The sequence below is a fragment of the Neopsephotus bourkii genome, unplaced genomic scaffold, assembly GCF_033783945.1.
Source record: "Neopsephotus bourkii isolate Nb327-2 ecotype Australia unplaced genomic scaffold, CSIRO-AGI_Nbou_v1 NB_936, whole genome shotgun sequence".
In the NCBI taxonomy this organism is placed as follows: Eukaryota; Metazoa; Chordata; class Aves; order Psittaciformes; family Psittacidae; genus Neopsephotus; species Neopsephotus bourkii.
This window is the reverse complement of record NW_026901430.1, coordinates 3970384-3990960: the sequence shown is the minus strand read 5'-3', so window position 1 is coordinate 3990960 and position 20577 is coordinate 3970384. Positions and strand designations below refer to the sequence as shown.

Genomic DNA, 20577 nt, shown 5'->3' with positions numbered 1-20577 from the left:
CGGCGGCTGCCCCCGGGCCCGCGGGCCGGGCATGGGCGGTGCGGCGGCGGCGGGCGGGCGCTGAGGCGGGCGGCGGCAGCATGGAGGCCATCTGGCTGTACCAGTTCCGCCTGATCGTCATCGGCGACTCCACCGTGGGCAAGTCCTGCCTCATCCGCCGCTTCACCGAGGGGCGCTTCGCCCAGATCTCGGACCCCACGGTGGGCGTGGATTTCTTCTCCAGGCTGGTGGAGATCGAGCCGGGCAAGCGGATCAAGCTGCAGATCTGGGACACGGCCGGGCAGGAGCGGTTCCGGTGAGACCGGCGGCGGGGGCAGCGTGCGGGGATGCGGGCTGGGGCCGGCTCCCGCGGGGCCGCACCGCCGGAGGAGGCGTTTGGCGCTGGGACAAAGCTGGTTCAAACGCGCCTGTCGCTACCCCTCAGCTTTTATCTGTTCCCCTTCGATTTGTTTTCGTTTTGGTAGCTCTGCCCCCAGATCGCGCTGGGGAAGCGTTTGTGCCCCTGGACTTGTGTCACCGCACATGGCCGCGGCCCCGGTGTGCAGGATGTGCTGGCTGTGCAGGATGTTAGCGGGGTGTAGGGTGCAGCTGCAGACGAGCGATGCCGCTGGCGAGGGGGACGGAGCCCAGAGGAAAGGCTGGGGTTTGGGCTGGGGACGGCTGTGGGATGTTTTGGGGATGTTTACCAGCCCTGCGCGGCAGCCTTGAGCGAGGAGTTGTGCATCAGAGGATGCAGCTCGGCAGGGAAAGCGCCTGCTCCCTGTTGGTGCAGGAGCAGTAACCAGGATGTTTCACAGCTGAACGCGCTTAGGCTCGCGAAACGCAGTGGGATGTGTGGTTTGATCCTCTGCAGCGACAGCAGAGCTTAGCTGTGTAGGACAGAGAAAGGCTGGGACAAACCCTTAGTTGTGGCTGTGCAGAGGTGACGGGTGCTTTCTGGAGAGTGCAGCGCTGACCGCTGCATGGGCACAAACCTGTGAGACGTTAAGTGATGGTAAGGAAGACTTGAAAGAAAATAAAGGTGGCAAGTGGGGCCATGCCAAGAGTTCCATGTGGAGCTGTGTGGTAAAAGCAGCAGTGATGGTTGGAGCAGGCTTGGCCCCAGCTAAACAGGGGGCTGGTGGTGTCGTGGGACACACACTGCTCTGACAGTGCTGTTTGGAAGGGATGTGAGTGCACCTTCAGCTCCCTACCTCCCGTTTGCTTGTATTTTACATGCATCTTTAACCCTCATCTGCGCTTTCACCCTGCTCCGTCGGGGAACACTTTCCTTGCTGCACATCTCTGCGCAGCTTCACAGCTCTGCTTCTGTGCAGTAATGCCTGGCCTGAGGAATGCTGTGGTTTCATTCAATAGATGAAGCCTCCCCACCCTTCTCCCCACCTTCCTTCACATCCGTGGTGCTGGCGCCTGGCCCAGGCTGTGCAGTAGTTGGTCCTTATCCGCTGACACGTTTTCTGCTACCTTGCAGCCCTTGGGGGCGAGGAGCTGGTGCTCTATTCTGCTGAGAGAGGAGGTGCTTTAGCTTGCAGTTGCATCAGCTTCCAGCTTTGGATCCCTGGCTGGGGCCCGTAGAAGACATGCTTGGGTGCTGTCCCCTGCTCCTGTCTTTGCTGTGAAGAACAAAAGGTGGTGGATAGCTCCAGTTTCCTTTCTTTTACACACTGGGGAGTTGGGGGCCCTGGAGGCTGCTTGCCCTGTGTGCTGGTGATTGACCCTGCCCAGCGCTGGGGTTGTAAGCATGATGAGCAGGTGACCTTCTGTGCAAGGGCAGGCTGCACTGCTGCTGTGCATGCACAGGCAGGAAGGGTGGAAGGGACAGGATGAGTGAGTGACATAAAACCCCCCACACCATGCAGCTTTGAAATCCCCTTTCCAAAGCACAGGCCTAAATTCCCGCTGTGAAAAGCTAGAGGGAAGTGAGCAAACTCTGGTGTCTTTATGGTGCACTCGGAAGTATGGAAAAAATCAGGCAAAACGTCTGGTTTGTGTTTATCCCTTTCAAATCACCATTAGCCCTGTGACAAGTTGTGCCCCATAAAGGCTGCTCTTGGGCTCTTAAAAGCCATTTTTCTTGGCAAAAAGAAAGATGTAGATGTTACTGAAGCCTCTCAGGCTTGTGGGTGTAGACAAGAAGCACGATGGTGCAGGTGCTCTTCAGAACCCTTAAACTTCTTTGTCAGAGCCCAGGGAAGCTCTTAAGCAGGAAATCTGTAGGAAGGAGTACCTCTCAGAGTTCTCAGACTTGAGCATTTGCACTCTGCTTTGCATAGTTCAACAGCTACTGCACAAGGAGGAAACCACTGTAGTTATCTTGAAGATACCTTGTTGGTGTTCTCTGGCCTGCAGCTGTGCAGCTTTTCTGCTCTTCCTGACCCCCATTGTGAGCTCTTTCACTCTCCATAAATTAGAAGCAATTTCCATGCAGCCAAGGCTTAAATTACAGTTAGGCATGTGCCATGCATTCTGTTTTGCCTGATCAGGCCCCAGAACATGCTGCATGGCAGTGCTGAGGTGGTGGCTTTGGGGATGTAGAGGAGCAGAGTTCCATTCTTCCTGAATATATCAGGTTCTGCCCATCTCTGGTTGCTCAGATACTGTGATTTCCTTGCCTGAAGCAAGATGTTGTGTAAGGTCACCAAAAGCAAAAGCATGTGCAGCCCTCACTCCCTGAACTGTGTAACCCCCCTACAGCAGAGCTGTTTCCCTCGGCTGAGAGGGAAGGACTCAACCAGGCATGGACCTGGGTGCAGGAATTCCCACCGTGGGTACAGAGCAGAGGAGACCTCCCAGATGGAAGCAATAGCTTTATGTTAAAACTTGGCCAAAATAGGTGCAAGTCCCTGTACTGCTCTGCATGAGCATGGCTGGAGGAGGCAAGGTAGCAGTGTTGGAAGGGAACTGGAGGGTGACATGCAGCGTGAAGGCGAGTAGTCTGCTTCCTGCGGGTTGATAGGATAACAGTCTGTAGAGGAGGCTTTAAGGAAAGGAGCTGAGACCTTCACCTAGTTTTATGTCAGAGCAGCATTCAGCTGAGATCCTGCCATGTCTTTCAGAAGTACCTGGGGCACTGTTGGCGTTGGCAGCAGGAGCCAGGGCTGGTGGCAGGGAACACAAGGGAGAAGCAGAAATGCTTGTGACAGTGTGGGGGTGAATTCAAAGCTCCAGTATCTGCTTGCAGCTGGCTAGATAGCAAAAGGCAGAACTAATTCCCTCAGTGCCAAATGTGCACATCTACTGTTGTCCTTCAGCCAGATAATTGGGAGAGGAGAAATCATCCAAATGCAGCCAAATGACTTTTTCCCCTCCTCTTCTGGCTTTCTTCAGTTTTTGGCTGTGGATTTTCACCCATCATTGCATGGTTGTTGATAAAGCAATCCTTGAATACTCCAGGTCACCTGTTCTTGGGGCAGTTTTGCCAGGTACACACCTTACAGGACCAGATAACCCCTAACGATAGTCTTGCATATCCAGGCAGGACTCATCCCAAGGTAAAAATGCAGCAGTACTCATATTTCCTCAGCAAGGAAAGTTCAGGCACAACTGTGAGTTTATCCAGGGACTGAAATTGATCATTGCTTTTGGATTTAGAATGAATCCATGACTTTGCAGAAACACCGCAGCTTTACAGCTTCTTGGTGTGTCCATGTGTAGTAGTGATGGAGCTATAGCTCTGCTCAGCCTCACTCCATGGCCCCGTGCTGGCTGATTCATAGAATCACAGAACAGTTAGGGTTGGAAAGGACCTTAAGATCATCCAGTTCCAACCCCCCTGCCATGGGCAGGGACACCTCACACTGTTCCAGTTGCTGCTTCTGGTTGCCCTGAAGCCTGTGCTTTCCCAGAAGAGTTACAGAAGAAGCTCTTCCTTGTGAGGGTGCTGAGGTGCTGGCACAGGGTACCCAGAGAAGCTGTGGCTGCCCCATCCCTGGCAGTGCTCAAGGCCAGGTTGGACAGGGCTTGGAGCAAGCTGCTGTAGTGGAAGGTGTCCATGCCCGTGGCGGGGGGTTGGAACTGGATGAGCTTTAAGCTCCCTTCCAACCCAACCCATTCTGTGATGATTCTCTGCACTCCATTTCTCAGCCTGTGGTCTCTGGATACCATTTAATGTTGTCGGTATTTGGCAGAACAAGACCAGTGGTAATGGGGATTCTCCAAGGAAGCTTTGGTATCATTTTGCTGTTACTCAGAGGTCGGACTGGCTCCTCTTGGTGCATTAGCTGTAACATCATTTTGACCAGTGGCATAGTGGAGAAGGTGCAGGGGCTGGTGGATGTCCACCTGCTAAGGCCCTGGATGTACAGAAGAGAGCTACAACCCCATGGGCTGCCTTCCAGATACGTAGCCCTCTTCTTTTTCATGTCTGTCAGAGTTTTCAGATGTCAGTTTTATGTGTCTGGTTGGTTTCAGGTGTAATTTGTAACAGTGCTTCTAAACTGATGGGTTAATCAGGGTATGCAGAGGACTTATATGGCGGGGGATGGACTCTTAGGACTAACAACAAAGGACATATGATAGAAAATAGAGACCAAGCATGGTACTGGGGATTGGAACACAGCTGTGATGAATCAGCAGGGCAGGTACCCAAGGATGAAATCTTTAGGCCAAGATTTGAATGGCAGGCTCTACAGAGGACAAGCTAAAAGTGGTAAGACACTGAATGGCTCCTCTGCCCTGTATTCTGCAGCGCACACAGAGTGGTGGTAATGCTGCTTTATTAAACAGAGACCAGCCCTTCAGAAGGGCTACATTTGGCTTAAGAAAAAAGAAATAATCAGAAGTCACACACAGACAAACAAAACCTCACCTGAACAATCTCTGCCCTTCTTCCCAGGCAGCTGTAACTTACACTTTTGTTGTGGTTCATTTGTTTCCAGGTCCATCACCAGAGCTTACTACAGGAACTCAGTTGGTGGACTCCTCCTCTTTGATATTACAAACCGCAGGTCCTTCCAGAACGTCCACGAGTGGCTAGAGGAGACCAAGGTGCACGTCCAGCCATACCAGATCGTCTTTGTTTTGGTAGGTCACAAGTGTGACCTTGACACACAGCGGCAAGTCACCAGGCACGAGGCTGAGAAACTGGCTGCTGCATATGGTATGAAGTACATTGAGACCTCGGCTCGGGATGCCATTAACGTGGAGAAGGCCTTCACTGACCTGACTCGAGATATATACGAGCTTGTTAAAAGGGGGGACATTTCAATCCAGGAGGGATGGGAAGGGGTAAAGAGCGGGTTTGTCCCAAACGTAGTGCACTCTTCAGAAGAAGTGGTGAAATCAGATAGGCGATGCTTGTGCTGAGCTCTTCTAGTGAGGCAAGTGGTGATGAACTCTACTAACCAAATGTACTTTACTAAGTGAACTCGGTGTGAGAGAAGGGAGAGCAACACTCCCGTTGTGAACAGCCTCCCACAGTGTTTTGGACACCAGAACAGACCCCAGAAAGACATGTTCTGTTCCAAATAACCTTTCAGAACTGGGGGCTACAAACCTACAGGAGAGTGAGTGAGGGTGCATGTAGCTGTTGTAAGGAGACAGGAAGCAGAAATGAGGGGCTGCACAAGACAGGAGAGAGTATGCAGAGAGCTGGATGGGCTAGCACGTGCCAGGGTACTGTACTTGTTCTCTTTTAAGTAAATCCGTAGCTCCATGTTGGGTATTGAAGCCACAGTATGGATACTTTAATAGTATGAGAAACAGGCAGACAGAGAGAAAGAAAGAGGACATCTTCCTTTGTGTCAGCTGTTTATTACCAGGAAGGTGAAAAGGCAGCACACATACTGTTTCCTCATAAGCCAGGCTCCACAGGAGAAGCTTACTGACACGGTGTGCACACTTCTGAATTTTCTTACGTTCTTGAACCTAGTTTGATAGCAAACGATATTCTGTGGGATTTAAGGAGGAAAACAGTAGTTATCTGACTGGTAATTAACATTTAAATTATTCCCCTCCCCAGTAGTGCTTTTCTTGCTGTGCTGAACTGGGACTCTTAAGTAGCAACTCCTGCTCCAGTAGTAATTATTCAGTGCATTTTTACACGTTTACTGCCTAGGTGAGTACCTTGAATGTACCCGGAGTTCAGGGCTTTCCAATAGGATTAGGTGGTCAGGAGCATAGAGGGAACCATGTCCTCACATGTTGCAGCTTGAGGGTGGGGTGTTGCAGCCAGGTGGGATACACCAACATTTCTCTCTTGCTAACAAACATCAGTGTGCTGACTCTTGGGGTGTCTTACCAGCCAGGTCACAAGGAGGAATGGAAAAGGGGGAGACGGGGCAAACAAACATCAAAAAAACTTGAAAAGCTTAACTCAGGTGCGTCAGCCATCCTAAAAGGTGAGATTTGTTTTTAAAGAGGTTAAATAGCATAGAAGGCAACAGCTTCCATCAGTATTTTCTGCTGTTAAAGTGTCGTTTTCTTTCTTGGCATCTGTGGAAGACAAGAAACTAGCGCTGGGAAGGAGGAGCGCACCCCAGGAGTGTCTGAGCAGGTGGAAAGGAAAGCCACAAGATGAGCTCGAGGAACATTTGTTTTCCTCCATGTTTTAATTTGGCAAAAGAGGATCCATCTCAGGTTGGTCATTATGGGGTGGCAGCCATGTTACAACTGCTACATGTAGGGAGATGTTTCCTGGGAATGCCTTTCACCACTTAGAAGCTTTGCTTCCGCTAAGTTTTAACTTAAGCTTTTGAAGTGCAGCAGGGTAACTGTGCTCCCACAGCAAAGGAGGGAAGTTCAGCCTATTAAAAGCAAACAAACCTATAGTGACTTTTTTCCACTTGTGTTTGCAAGCTTTATACACGGATCTGCTAATGGGCAGGAGAGAGTGATCAGGTAAAACCACAGGAAGCATCTAGTGCTTGATTTTAGGCCTCTAAAAATAGGAAAGAATAAAATACTTATTTACAGTTTTTTAAGCTACCTTGTCTATAAAGGTGTGGGCTGCCTTGATCACTGTTATGTTCTGCCTATTTCTCCCTTTGAACCTGGTCTCAGTTTGCAGCACATGGGCAGGTCTGTAGGAATTAAAACCCCTGTGGTTTCCATAGCAAAGCTGTACAAAACCCCCCCAAACCCAACAACCAAACCACTGAACATGAGTAATGTTTTTATTCTCAGTGTTCTAGGAACAGTTTCAGTCCCTGGGCTCTGCAGGGGAGCAGCAGTGTGGCACCTACAGGGGGGCACTGGTAGGAAGTCGGAGGAAGGGAGGGGTGGCACTGGACCAGCACCTTAGAGTAAGCGTCTTGCTTCTAACCCCTGGTTGCTCTTGAATAGGCTACAAACGCATCAGAAACCTTGTGCTAAAGGCAGATTCAGCTGTGGTCAGATTGAGTGCCCTGAAGATTAAACCACACCAAGAAATCCCTGTACAAACCGTCTTTCTAGGTAAGCAAAGCTGGAGCCGCTTGCTGCAGAGCACGCCGCAGGAGCTTGGCTGCCCTGGCCTCCCATGGGCTGATGCCAGCGGAGAGCACAAGGTTTGCTGGGATGGGGCTGTGAGTCCTGTTTTCACAATGGCAAGGGCAGACAAGTTCGAAAGGGGCAGTTCTTCTTTCTCAGAATGGGAAGTCCACCAAGAAACCAATTTGGTGTTTCGGGGTCCAGCCATTCACCGATCGTGTCCTGGGCCACCTCACTGAGGGTGCTGCGCTAACGGCAGTGAGAAGCTGGATCAAATGGTGCTTTAGCAATAGTAAAACTCTGAAATTTGCTGTGCAGAAACCTGGCCAGTATGAGAAAGATCACTTTTCATGAGACAACCACTGTTTTATTTAATAGGTTTTGGACATTCCCCTTTACTGCTCCCAGAGACAAATTCCAGAAAGCCCACATCAGTCAGTGCATGCAGGCCTCCAGAGTAAGTCTTCATTTTAAAAACACAAGGATCATGATTCTAAAGAGGAACAGTGCAGAAGAAAATGTACGCGGTCTTAACTACTTAGAGGTAATAAATGGTTATATTAAATGATAGAGAAATCATTATCTACATCTTTTTTCTAATTCCTTGCATTTTCTAGACAGCTTATTCAAACATAGGAAATGTAGATTCATCTGTACAAAATTTGGAATGTTTTTTCTAAGATGAAGAACTTATAGGATATGCTACGAATTCTTTTCTAACAAGTGGTTTTAATGCTTTGACCTCTAGTGCAAGAGGGGCTTAGAGAAATCAGGTGCCACCTTTCACAGGACAAAGGGCAGGAGCTCTTTTACTCTAGGACAAAAAGAGAAAAAATAAACCTAAGAGAAAGCTACTTTCTGTGGTCTGCACCACCCATTAAAACCAACCTGCATGCTAGACTGCAACTGCTCAGACCCTCTGGAATAAAGCGTACGATACACTTTCCGCTTTCTGTTATGCACTGTAATGAAATGTGAACATACTGCTGTATTTAGCTGTCTGTATGTGAGTGAAAACATGCTTGTATTTAGCAAAATGATTACTACGTGATAATGTGAAATTCAAAACTTGTAAAGAAACTTTGGTGGGGTTTTTTTTTTCCTCCCTCTCCTCTGTCCTTTACCTGTAAGCTGTCTACGTCCTGCACTTCTATAGCGCAGTGTGAGGGAAAAGCTAGTATGGACTGGCTCAACAATAAACAAGTACCCTTGGCAACAGCAGCCAGAAAGCCAACCCCAGACCAACCCCTTGCACCCTTCAGTAGTAGCCAAACCCAACCTCAGCCCCGGGCAGCAGCAGCGCCACCGCAGCTGCCGCACACTGACCTGCTCTCCCTCGGAGTAACAAAGACTCGACAGCAAAGGGCAGAGTGATGCTGGGCAAGGGAAGAATGACTTCTTGTCTATGAGGTTTGGGGTTTTACTTACTTCATCTCAAACAAACACCCAAACCACTATGGCCAGAGCCATCTCCTACCCCAATCCCAAGCCTGATACTTTTTGAACCAAGCAGCCTCAGCGCTGTCACCATTAGGGCACTGTCAGCTGCACACAGTATTTGCTCCTGCAGAAACACTTAACTCATCATCTCATTGTGCCCAGCACAGGCAGGCGCTGGCTGCCCGAGGATCAGCCAGCGGGAGCATGCTTTGGCCTGCTGGGAGCTCATTAATCCAGACTGAAGAGAAAATTGCAGGAGAAAGCAGGACGTGTTTGCAGCTGCCCTTCCCCTCAGTGCTGACGCTCTTACACAGGGCAGCGCAGCAGCCCGTGGGCTGAGCAGCCCCACGTACACTTGATCCAGGCGTTTCTGTGCCACAGGAACAAACAGCATCTCCCTGCACGACAGGTAGGGATGTGCCAAGCCCAGGTGCTCCCTGTGGCTGGGGGTAAGGATGTCTCTGGGTTCTGCCCATCCCTGCAGCTCTTGCTCTTTCACAGCCAGAGCTGTGGGGTCGCTAATTCAGATGTGCTGACTCACACTCCCTGTTTCATCTGAGCCGCTGTTCAGCAGCTCCACTTCTCCTCTCTGCTGCTTCCACTGCATTTTCTCTCTCTCTCTCACACACACACACACACCCCCCCCATGGAAACAAAATCACACCTGAGATCCGTGATTCCTCACAAAGAAAGATGCACAAAACCAGCTGTTTGCCACAACTGCTTAGTTTTACTATTTTAATATCATGAAATAAAAGTACAAAAAATTTACAAGTATATTGTCTCTTACATGAAGACCGAACAGTTGACATTTGCATTTATTTTGCAGCGAAACCTGTATTCTCAGTCACAGAATGTGAATATTTAGCCACTGACATCACCACTGAGCATTTCAGTTCAGAAAGAAACTGCAGAGGTAAAAGGCAACAATCTCGCAAGGAGCCGGAAAACCCCAATAAGGACTCCAACTGTTGACACCAGCAGTCGGGCCTCAGGAACACACCCTCACCCGATACAGGTTTCACCACTGGGAGGCTGAGAGGGGTGACCCATCTTGTCTAAGGGATCAGAAGTGGGGGTTGTTTACAGGCTACCAGTGCTTTGGGTCCTTGTTCAAGGCGTTTGTAGAAGTCGGCAGCGTGCACACGGGTACGAGAACGAAGGGGAGAGATCGCCTGCAGCCCTGACGCAACCTGTGCTGCTCATTCACCACTCCTCTCTGCAGAGAGGTCACAAAGTCTTGTGTGCAAAGTGCTGAGAGTTCAGTTATAGGCAGTTAACTAACCCACTGGTAATAAAACCACATTTATCCACTGTGGATAGGTATCTGGGAATGCTCACCGAGTGATGCTGCCCATTAACTGACTGAAACAAAATGCAAGACTTCACTCTGTTTTCTGTTTCTTAGCACATCAGAGCTGCGCATCTCCCAGCCCAAGTCACTTCTAACTCCATCATCTGTACATAGAGATTAAAAAGTAAACCCTTGCTCCAGTGCCAGACTCGTTTCACACATGCCCCTCAACTTCTCAGACAAGCTCTCGGGTAGAAATTTAGTTACGACAGACTGGTCTGATCAAAATCCTCTGTCCTTTGCTGGACTCTGTGGTGCCTTTTCAAATAATTCATTTCCTGAAGCATGCATGAAACCAATTTTTGAGTTTACAAATAAATAAAATGGTGGTCACCATTAGTTTTTATACATTTTACCCTTTACTGAAATGCTTAAAGTAACTCAGTCCCTTGAGAATGAACTTCGGGGGTGTTTAAATAAAAAATACTTGGAAATTGAAACCACATTTAAAATTGGCAAAACTATGCTTTGTTTTTGGAAGGGTCTTGCTTGTTTCTTCTCTTTACATCCCAATTATAAACTCTAGCCATATCTGAGAGTGTGGAATTAAGGAAAGAGCTCGTGCATTCAGAAAGGAGAAAGAAAGACAGAAAAGGGGGAAAGCAGGTTAGAAACCCGGCCACGCTCCACTGACTTGTAACTGTCAATATAAAAACCATTTAATGAAAGAGCTGGCTTGGTACAAAGCCTTAACGCACAGGAATATACTAATAACTAACTGCAGCATTTATACCATTCACTTTAAAACCTCCAAAGAGATACTCCAGAGAAACACACCTTTAGTTTTACTCACAGCCACTCTCTCCTGATGTCAGTCGCCCTGCCCGTATCAGCTCTTTGCGTATTTCAGGCACCAGTAACTTCCTGCAGCACTAAGACAGCCAAAGTATCAACTTGAAAAAACAAGCAGTTGTGCCTTTGTTCACTACATCTAATGCTTCAGCTGATGGCTGCCCTCGTAAGTGTACAAAGACATAAACCCCAAGTTAAGCAATGCCTAAGCAGCACCAAGCTTGCTGCAGCAGGGCTTGCAACCACAAACACAAGCCTTGCTGCATCTGTAGCCTCAGCACTGAAAACAAAATGTTCCCTTTTGCTGCTACAAAAGGTGCAGCTCCTGGAGTGCTACAGAATCGTAAGGGCAGCCAGTCTCAGACAACAACATCAGGAAACTGGTACTTTCCAGTGTTAGCTCTCACATGCACCTCTTCCCCCCCCCAACAAAGAAAAGGATACTGACTTCTGTAGTGGTGAACTGGTCTCTAAGAAAATCCAGGTCTTCCTCTAGAAGGTCAAGGTTTCTTGTGGCTGTTGACAAATTCTTTTCTAACAGAGCCTGAGCTTCATCAATATCATATTCAAGCATCACATTGGCCTAAAACAAGAGAGATTGGTAAAAGCTGTTACCCTTGCATTGTAAGGAAAAAGCCATAGCAGGCTTATTTCAAGCTGTTGTTTATGACTTAGCACATTAACAGAAGGCTGTCCTGACAGGTCAAGGCAACAAGATTTGGGACAAGCAATGCCAGAATCGATGCAAGGCCTCTGCCACTGCATTAACTGTAATAAATCACTCTAGTGACTTCAAAAAGGTTCCTGTCCTATAGCTAAGCAACAAGGGACTTCTCTCCCTGTGGACTGCATTCAGCCTTTCAGGTATTAGCATCTCCACCATATTTGAAAAGAGAGAGATTTCACATTTCTTAGAATCACCTTTGAAGAGCCACATGACTCTCAGAAACCGTTTTTGTTGCATTCAAGATTAACCTTGGGATCTGTGTGGAACATTGACAAACAAACAGCCTCCGGGCACTGGTCACTAACAAGAAGTATTACAGGTATTTCAAGATACAGCTCATATAAGAGTCCTTTACCATGGAGGTTTCTGACCTATGAATCTTTGTGTCAATGAGATGCTGCCACATGAAGAGATAAAAGAGCAGTATCAAGATGCACCAATGAAGCTTTGTCCCATCTGAGAACTGTGCATTGAGCAGCCATGTGCTACTAAGCAGACATGATCCCAGAGATGCTGCATGGAGCTGCAAGAGGGAATCAGCCATTCTTCTCCCGAAATAACCAGAAGAGTTTCCCAAAAAACAGTAATGCACAGAGCCCAACATGCAGACTGTAAGCAACAAGGAGATAAAGGCAGAAGGCCAAGAACACCTAAATACAATACTGCTTGTGGCATTTCATTACAGCTTTTCCATACGAACCATCAACAGGGTGAACCTCCTCTGATACTCTGTTACAAAATAAACCTGGGATGCTCCCTGGCAGTCAATGTTTGTGAATTCTGAAGACAGTCTCCTAAAAGCAAGAGGTGTCAGGCAAATCCCTCTTTACGACAGAGAAGTGTGAGAGGCTGGGAGTAACTGCCCCATCAGCCCCGATGGTGCACAGGTCAACAATGTGCCTGTTGTAACCAAGTGGTTTGGCAGCCAACACAGGGATTTAGGAACATCCTGGATTTACAAGTATCAAAATAAACATTAGCAGGTTATCTCCACATATAGGAAGCCTCTGAGTACAAAATACCCCAACCTGCTATATCACTTAAGTACTCAGAAATCTGTGTTTTGAGCTCTGATCCCACCAGTCTCTAGCACGCTAAATGCTGGCAGGTACCTGTGAGTAACAGAAACCCCATCATTCCCTAAACACATGCTTGAAAAGGGAAAGCAAGATGCTAAATACCAATAATGCATAAGGTGGGAAGCTGGTTGCCAAACTGAAGTTATTTTGCTGGACACATTCCCACCCCAAGCAATGCTGGATGGTTAATTTGAACCACAAAGCGACAGAAGAGGTAAGGAAAACATTCACCAATATGCTTTCTGGAAAGAGCAAACCAGCAAAATCACAATTCTCTGAAGTATTTGCTGCTCAGCATCAAACAAATCCAACATGAAACCTTGGCTAATGTGCTGAAATGTCTTTGTGAGATTTGCCCTTCTGACAGGGGCAGCTCCACTGTGCACACGTGAACAGAATTATGCCCATAGCCACTAGAAGTACAGGTGAGACAGCAACAAACACTGTCTTCTGTAAGCCTTTTGTAAGTTATTTAAACAGTTTCAGAGAAAGTTCCATTTTACTTACCCCCAACCACAAACAAACTTTATCTGTCGGAGGAACTGAAGCTTTGCAGTAGAGATTATCTGCCAATAAAAATCTGGTTTCCATTGGATTTGTGGAATCCTTAAGACAAATGATAAAACTTAAAATTGCGATTTTTCACTGGAAACTTATGTCAAAGACATAAAAGTTACAGTAAAGAGCACACTTTTCTGCTTTTTTGCCATTGCTCAGTATTAACTTTGGTGGAGCTCTGTGCAATTGTACTTCAACATTAAAGTTAGAGCTCCAAGAATAAAGCATTTGAAAAAGATGTATTTAAAAGCAATACAGAAATCTCTATAAATAATAGATGAAGTCAAAGCTTAGCTGCAGTCTATACACTGTTAACAGTTTGCATTACAAGCAGGTTTTGAACTAGCTTCCAAAAAGTACTACATACCTTTAAAAACAATTCTGTTATTTATAAAGGCATATTAAGTGTGCTCTCCAAAACATTTCTCGCAATGTGTTCTGTCAGGGTGGAAAAGTAGTTAGCTTTTCTCATACTCATAGATATTCAAAATAAGTTTACCTTTTTCTTCTGCATGTGTTTTAAAATTTCTAATGTCTGTTTAATTTCAGGAATCTGATTTTTTAGCCTGTGAATTAACAACAGTCACGTATTATTTTACAGAGACACAAAGTTTCCTAAACAAGCGAGCAGTTTTATTACACAATCCAACCTCCATTTCCAAACTTTAACAGCCTTCCAGGCTTCCAAATGTAGATTTGAAAGCTACGGCACGTAAAGGCACCTCAGCTCCAGCCCCACCGGCCCCCCAGCACTCTGAGGTTCACTGGTTATCTGAAGCAGAGCAATGCATACTGCTTTCAAACTGGAACACCTGCATTGACAGTAACAGAAACCTCTTTGCTAGAATACTCTAGTTTTGCTTATTTCTGATCTTCCCAAAGAGGGAAACCTCAGCAGAAACACAGATACAAGACCCCTCCTCGACAGCCCTTGCAGCAGCACAATGGGCTCTGACAGCAGTGGCTGCCAAAGGCAGGCTTCCAGGTAGAAGTCAGGAGCGGTATTTGCCCATGAAGGCACTTTAATCTACACAAATATACTGCATCAAGCTTTGACTTTAGAAATCTGCTTCTTGCCTGGCTTCAGATCAAGACTGAAGCTATGGAGGAGAGTTGAGGTCACTGACCCAAAAGTTACAGGCTTGATCCAGTCATCATTTGACACAACTGCATTCTTCTTTACCCCAGGTGACCACATTTAAGAGGCTGCAGCAGTACTGTTTGGCCTTAAAGGCTTAAGAACCAAGTCAGCAATACTGGAAGTTCTTTTGCATGTCACGCTCAAGAAGAGGAAAGGGAAAGCTGAGCTTTCCACAAGGTACTATAAATATCAGCTCCCCTAACATAAAAATGTTACCTCTTGGGATATTTTAAAATAGACTTATTTAAAACAATAAAACTGTGCCACACATTTCCCAGTTGTGCAAAGATGAGGACTTACCTCCTTTTCTTTTGGGCAAGATTAAGTTCCAAAAATTTGTACTTCTGATACTGCTCATCCAGCTTCTTAAGAACTACATCTGCTGTCTCATTTCCAGGCTGCTTCATAAAAGAATCTACATCTTCCTTTAAGGGGAAAAAGAAACCCTCAATGTTAGAACAGTTTTACAGCACTCCTAGATACAGTCATGCTCTCATCTTTCTGCAGCGAAGTCTAGAGGGGGTTTTAGAGGCAAATAAACTTCTTGATCTCTGGAGCGAGGTGCAAAATCATTTACTTTCCCTCCTTAGTCATCTTTTCAATTCCCCCTCCCCTCTTTTTTATGGCAGGGAACTACAGGAGAGCTGCAAGGATTATTTCATAGCCAGATTTGCGAGTACCTTGTCAGTGGTGGTTCCAGTCCCAGCCGATGCCAAATGACACCTGAGAGGGATAGGTATCCTCAGACCCCTGCTAACCCCTGCTTTGCTCTCCCTACAGCAGGGATAACGCTTGTCTGTGGCTGATCAGATTACAAACTGTTCAGGGTAAGACTGATGAAGGAAAAGAGCCATGGCCTGATCAAGCACACTGTAGTAGAGACACAAAGAAGAGGAAAACTGTGGTATCTGCTCAGGCAGGCTTTATGGTAGTGAGCAGCTCATCTTCAAGAGCTCCTATAGCCGGCAGGAAGCCATGGAATCCTCTAGAGAACAATTCCAGCCAATCCTACCATCAGCTGGACAAGCAGCCAGGGAGGACAGGCCTGAGCAGGCAGGGATGCTGACCTCTGCAAGTGCCTCCTTCAGACTGCAGGAAGCTTCATCTGCCTGTGGGCAACGTTCTCAGCCTCCTGAAAGGCACGTGGGGATCTCCACGCACTTCTGACCTTCACATTTACCCACATATAATTCAAGATGACCACACTCACCCACTGCTGCGATTCTGCCCTTCTTTATCTTCATACCTCTGTGAAATCTGACAGAAGCCTGCCATAGGCCTCTTCACTCCCTTTAACTAGCTGTTTGCATTCCAGTAGTGTCACACCAGAAAAAGCCTATAACACATTACTAAAGCACTATCAGACACCTACCTGGTTCCCTTCATTATGACTCCTAAGTTCTCTTGGCTAAAGAAACATATTATGAAATGACTGAACCTGGTGAGAACTCACCCACCTTCCTGATCGTGAAGGAAATCTGCAGCAGAAATCTGCACTCCACAAGAGACTCCAGCAGGCAGCATGTTGTAAGTGGTGCAACAGAGCCCAACAGACCAAGTTTCAGACTAACTGCCCAAGGAAAGCCTTAAGCTACCTCACTGACAATAGCAGAAGAGGCATTCCTGCTTCCTCATGGAGCCTGTAGAGAAGCTTTAAACAAAGAAACCCCTAAGGATTAGATTCAGGCAAGCGTTGTACAAGGGAGGACTGAGGATGCTCTGAAATGAAACCCCCTCTTATGGAAGCTCTTCTGCTCATGTAAGTCACCCAAGACAGAAGGAAAAGGCAAGTGGGCAGCAACTCACCCCACACACTGCCTGGCACCTCCTCTGCCCCAGCTAACACCTGTTTGTAGACACAGGACAGAACCCAAGTCCTCCTCAAACAAACCTGCATGCTCATGGTCTCCTACCAGTACACAACGCCCAGCCCAAGGCAGGCTCACATCTACCACCCAGGTTTTCCAACTGCAACGTCCAAGCCCCACTGGTTGGACTTTCGACCCATCTTACCCCACTGCAAGGCTGAGACATGGTCACTTCTTTGAGCTTGAACAGAACAGCAGAGCTGGGCATCAGTGGTATTAGGATCCCTGCTTCACAGTGTGTCATGCAGCATCTCAACTGCAGAATTACCCTACAGGTTGTACAAGGCCCTGCCAGGACTCATCTCTGTCTTTTTAGGTAAACACCACTGTTGTGTACCACAGAGGTAACAGAGTCTTTGCTAATACAGCAGGATGGCACCTTCCCATGCAGCCTTAGGTCTATCTTTTAAGTGATGACCCAAATAAAGAGCTGCAGGCACTTGCTCTGCTTCTGCACATCAGCACCTGCAGGCACATGCAGACAGCATAAGGAGAGAGACGTGCTCAGATTTGAATTCCCTGTCCTCCCACTCACACACATGCCAAGGAAGATACTGTATTTGGAAACACCTGGACAACAGCTCAAAAGAAAACAGAGCTGGAAAAGTTCTGTTTGGAGTGACTTTACAGCTCCAGTGAAACCCTGACTTAGTGCTTCATGTCACTTGAAGTCTAGAGAGGCACAAGAATCCACTATGAAAAGGTATATACCATAATACTATTTGAAGAGCCTCTACTGAATTGAGACAAAGGAAACATCTCTGAGGACAAGATCTGCAGTAAGACTGCCCTTGTAGCACATGGTGGGAGGAAACATCAAGCAAGTGATCAGCAAGTTTTTATCATGGCAGCATACAACAAAACAGAAACCTACTGTCTGAAGAAGAAGCCTGTAATGAAACCACTCTCAAGACCCTGGTATTTTCACTTTGTAGAGCAGAATACCATTAACAACTTCTTAGTGTATGCTTCCTCTGAATAAAAGAAAGTCTCTCTTAACATTTACACCCAAGCACTCTAAGATCATGACTGAGGATGTCTTCTGCAGACACATCAGTATTTGATATCAGCACCTCTCAAAACTGAGAATTAGGAAACTTCAGTGGGTTTCAGATCCCGATGCAAGGTTAAGAAGAAGTGAACAGAAGCACAGAACAATCCCAAGACACATCGTACGGAACATGAGATACTTCAGACACAAGCATCAAAAGGGAACAATGTGGAACCAAACAGGAGCTGCACCCACAGCTGCCAGCATGAAAACAAGGGATGTGACAGCCCCCCTCAAAGGTCTGTGGTTATCTACTGTCCCCTACCAGTGGCCACCTCCACTGAGGGCCAGCACAAACCACAAGTTCTCCTCTGTCACAAGGACTGAGGTCTCGCAGTGCAGCTGCAGCCATGGCCATTCCCTTTCACCTGCATTTATACTAGTCTCTCATAAGCGTGGAAGGAAGCTGGGCACAGGCAGCAACAGTAACACACCCCAGTAAGATTTGCCAGACCCCAAGAACTGTTAAAGAACCTTAAAGAAAAAGCAGGATCTGGAAGCACTGAATTCCAGGGCACTGTACCTATTTGTTCAGGACCTACTCCCTGGGAAGATACAGAGGAACATGGGTACTACACCTAGAAATACCAAAATGCAAGTCAAATTCATTCACCTCTGCAAGAACAGTCACAGCTGACCAGTTCAAACAGCTCTGGTGAAGATGTCAGCACAGATCTGAGACATGCAGGTTTATCTCACTAATAAATCTCAGCACAAAGCAGCACAATGACTGAAGTGTTCAGGGCAGATGTCAGGCGTTCCAAGATGACACAAAGGCAACCCAGGTACAGCCAGCGTGATCGATACTTATTGATCAAGTCAGATAAAGCAGCAATCAAGGGAGAGCAATCAGAGCCAGCCCACAACAGAGAGTGAACAGATACCTTTCACACCATGTCACTGTGCCGTCGATGAGCTCTTCCTTCCAACCAGTCAACAGATTTATTAAACGCTTGGGAAATCGCCTTTTAAAGTCAGATAAACGGGTTCAGCCTGTTCTCCAAAAACACACATTTGCTGGCTTGCAGGAAACCAGCCTGGCACCGCAGTCACTGCCAGAGACTGATTCAGCCCCAGTCAAGAACTAGATTATGAGGGGAAGACGCAGGTAAAGGGGCTGGCAGTGCCGTGCGGCATTGCTGGAGATGAAACAGAATGAGCTCTGTGCGGGAGGAGCCGCTGCGAGAAACCGCGGCTCAGTGTGTGTGATGGGAGGGTTCATTCATAACACGCTCTCCGCTGGCACGTGAGCTCGATAGTGAGCTGACATGATACTGCTTAAAACCAGGACTGGAGTCTGCCGTGAAGAGGGAACACAAATAACGCCACTCCCCACCCGGAGCCCCTCAGGACTAAAGCACCCCCAGCCCTCGGGGCCCTGCCCGGCCTGGGGAAGAGAAGCGCTCCGGAACGGGACTCTTCCCCTGCCGAGACCGCAGAACGGCCGCGGGCAGGGCCGGGCCCGCGGGACGAGCCCGGGGCGCTGTGGGGAGCGGAGCGGCGAGGAGGGGAAGGTGCCGCAATCCCCCAGCCGCGGCGGGGCCGCTCGGCAGCACAGCGGAGCACGGTGAGGAGCAGCCCCGCCGCCCGCGCTTCCCCGGACACCGCCCGCCCGCCAGCCAGGCCGCAGGTGCCGCCTCACAAGGAAAGGGCCCGGCTGCCGGAGCGCGGCTCTCCCTCCTCCTCCCACCCCCGCCGGCGCTCGGAGCGGCCCGGCCGGCGGAGCCGCCGCTCACCACGAAGACCGCCTCAGGGATGCCGAGGGGGCCGCGCTTCCCGCCCGCCGCCGCCTCGCCGCACCCCGTCTCGTTACTGGTGGCCGCCGCCATCTTGGGAACCCACAGTGCGTGCGCGACTGTCCCTGGGACGCCAGGCCTACGTCACACGTCAGAGCCGAGCGCGATCCCATTGGCTGTCAGGTTGTGTGACGTCATGACGCCAGAGCGCGCGGTAGGCGGAGCGGCGGCCGTCCCAAGGCGCCGCCTGTCGGTGGGATGGGGTTAGGGCAGCCCGCGGGCAGCGGTACCCGGGGCGCTGCTGTCCCACTGCCCGTCGAGCCCTCCCGCAGCGGTGGAGGAGCCGCGTCCCCTCTATGGGGCAGCTCTGGGCCGGTGTGACACTGCGGGAGCCGCCCGTTAAACAGCTCCAGTCCTGCCTGGAGACAAAGCGCTGCTGCAGGTGAAGGGACAGGAAAGCAGCGCCTGGAATGACTCGTTTCTAATGCAGGAATGCAGCTCTGCGACCCCGCCTGTACAGAACGGGTGACGTTGGGGTGGTCACAAACGGCTTCACCCCGCGCCGGTAAAACGCACCACGGCCTCCCGAAGGAACACCGGTCACGTTAAACTGCCCCAGAGCCCGACACCCCTCACACCCCAGTAACGCAAAGGCAGCGCGGCAACACCTCAGCCGCAGGGCGCCGTAACCCGGAGCACCCGAAGTCCCGCCCGCACCCGAGGCACCGCCCGCACACCCTAAGCCCCGCTCGCACCCCCGAGGCACCACTCGCACACACCCGCTCTGCATGTGCCAAAGTTTATTTTTTTTCCAAAACTTGTTTCATCAAATAAGGGGATCTGAGCGGTCTTTAGAAAACGAACAGTTCGTGTATTAACAAATTGAGAGCCCCACAGTTAAAACACCCACACAGCCAGGCTTGTGCTTCGGCGTCTGCGTTAAAAAAGTGAATTCAGAGAACATAACCCACCCCCCCAAATGGTTTCCAGTTTGTGGCGAGTGCGTTTCCCACACATTCTGTATTCTTATAAAATGAAGGAACCCATGTAAGGAAACGGCTGTACAAGAATGCATTGGAAAAAAGCCCAAACAACCTAAATTATAGTAGCTCCTTTTAAATAAATATCCAATAAAAGGCACAAACCTGTTATGGGGAAAAACATAACATACAAAACGAGACCTATTAAATAAATAATGTAAAGTGTGGGTTGGGGTGGGGGAAATCTGTTCCAGCACCTATTTTGTCATTGCTCCAAGACAGAATTTCCAGCCAAACATTTGGTGAAGGATTCAACTTAATCACAAGGATACACGCTTGAGATACACCGAAAGAGCCCACGTTACAAGTCCTGTTGTAACTGTACCAGTTACTACAATCTCTTTAAATAAATGGTTATGAGGATCTGCATAATGTAGCGATGCG

At 48.5% G+C, this 20577-nt stretch overlaps 2 protein-coding genes across 7 annotated transcripts in view; one reads left to right on the top strand and one right to left on the bottom strand.

The window, feature by feature from the left end:
- Window positions 1-8487, top strand: RAB39B (RAB39B, member RAS oncogene family). Of its 5 annotated transcripts, XR_009726236.1 has the most exons (4): window positions 4-295; window positions 4878-5098; window positions 7393-7951; window positions 8156-8487. XR_009726236.1 is itself a non-coding variant. In XM_061358132.1 (3 exons), the coding sequence occupies exons 1-3, from the start codon at window positions 81-83 to the stop codon at window positions 7644-7646; spliced, it is 690 nt and encodes a 229-aa protein (XP_061214116.1). In that variant the 5' UTR covers window positions 4-80; the 3' UTR covers window positions 7647-8487. The 5 variants fall into 5 exon arrangements, 2 of the variants coding, with proteins under 2 accessions (XP_061214117.1, XP_061214116.1); XR_009726238.1 differs by lacking the exon at window positions 8156-8487 and having other exon boundaries at window positions 1-295; window positions 4878-6576; window positions 7393-7526; XR_009726237.1 differs by lacking the exons at window positions 7393-7951; window positions 8156-8487 and adding an exon at window positions 6412-7367 and having other exon boundaries at window positions 1-295; window positions 4878-6338.
- A 1070-nt stretch (window positions 8488-9557) lies between these two features.
- The window catches only part of VBP1 (VHL binding protein 1), a 39863-nt gene continuing 28843 nt past the window's right edge, over window positions 9558-20577 (bottom strand). Inside the window, exons 1-6 of one of the 2 annotated variants that reach the window (XM_061358125.1) lie at window positions 19154-19282; window positions 14799-14923; window positions 13857-13923; window positions 13307-13405; window positions 11438-11576; window positions 9558-10733 (exon numbers count right to left, since the gene is read on the bottom strand). In XM_061358125.1, coding sequence (XP_061214109.1) covers window positions 10663-10733; window positions 11438-11576; window positions 13307-13405; window positions 13857-13923; window positions 14799-14923; window positions 19154-19246 — 594 coding nt within the window. In that variant the 5' untranslated portion in view covers window positions 19247-19282 and the 3' untranslated portion in view covers window positions 9558-10662. Of the gene's footprint in view, window positions 10734-11437; window positions 11577-13306; window positions 13406-13856; window positions 13924-14798; window positions 14924-19153; window positions 19283-20577 lie in introns of those variants that run through there. The other variant, XM_061358126.1, reaches the window with a different exon arrangement.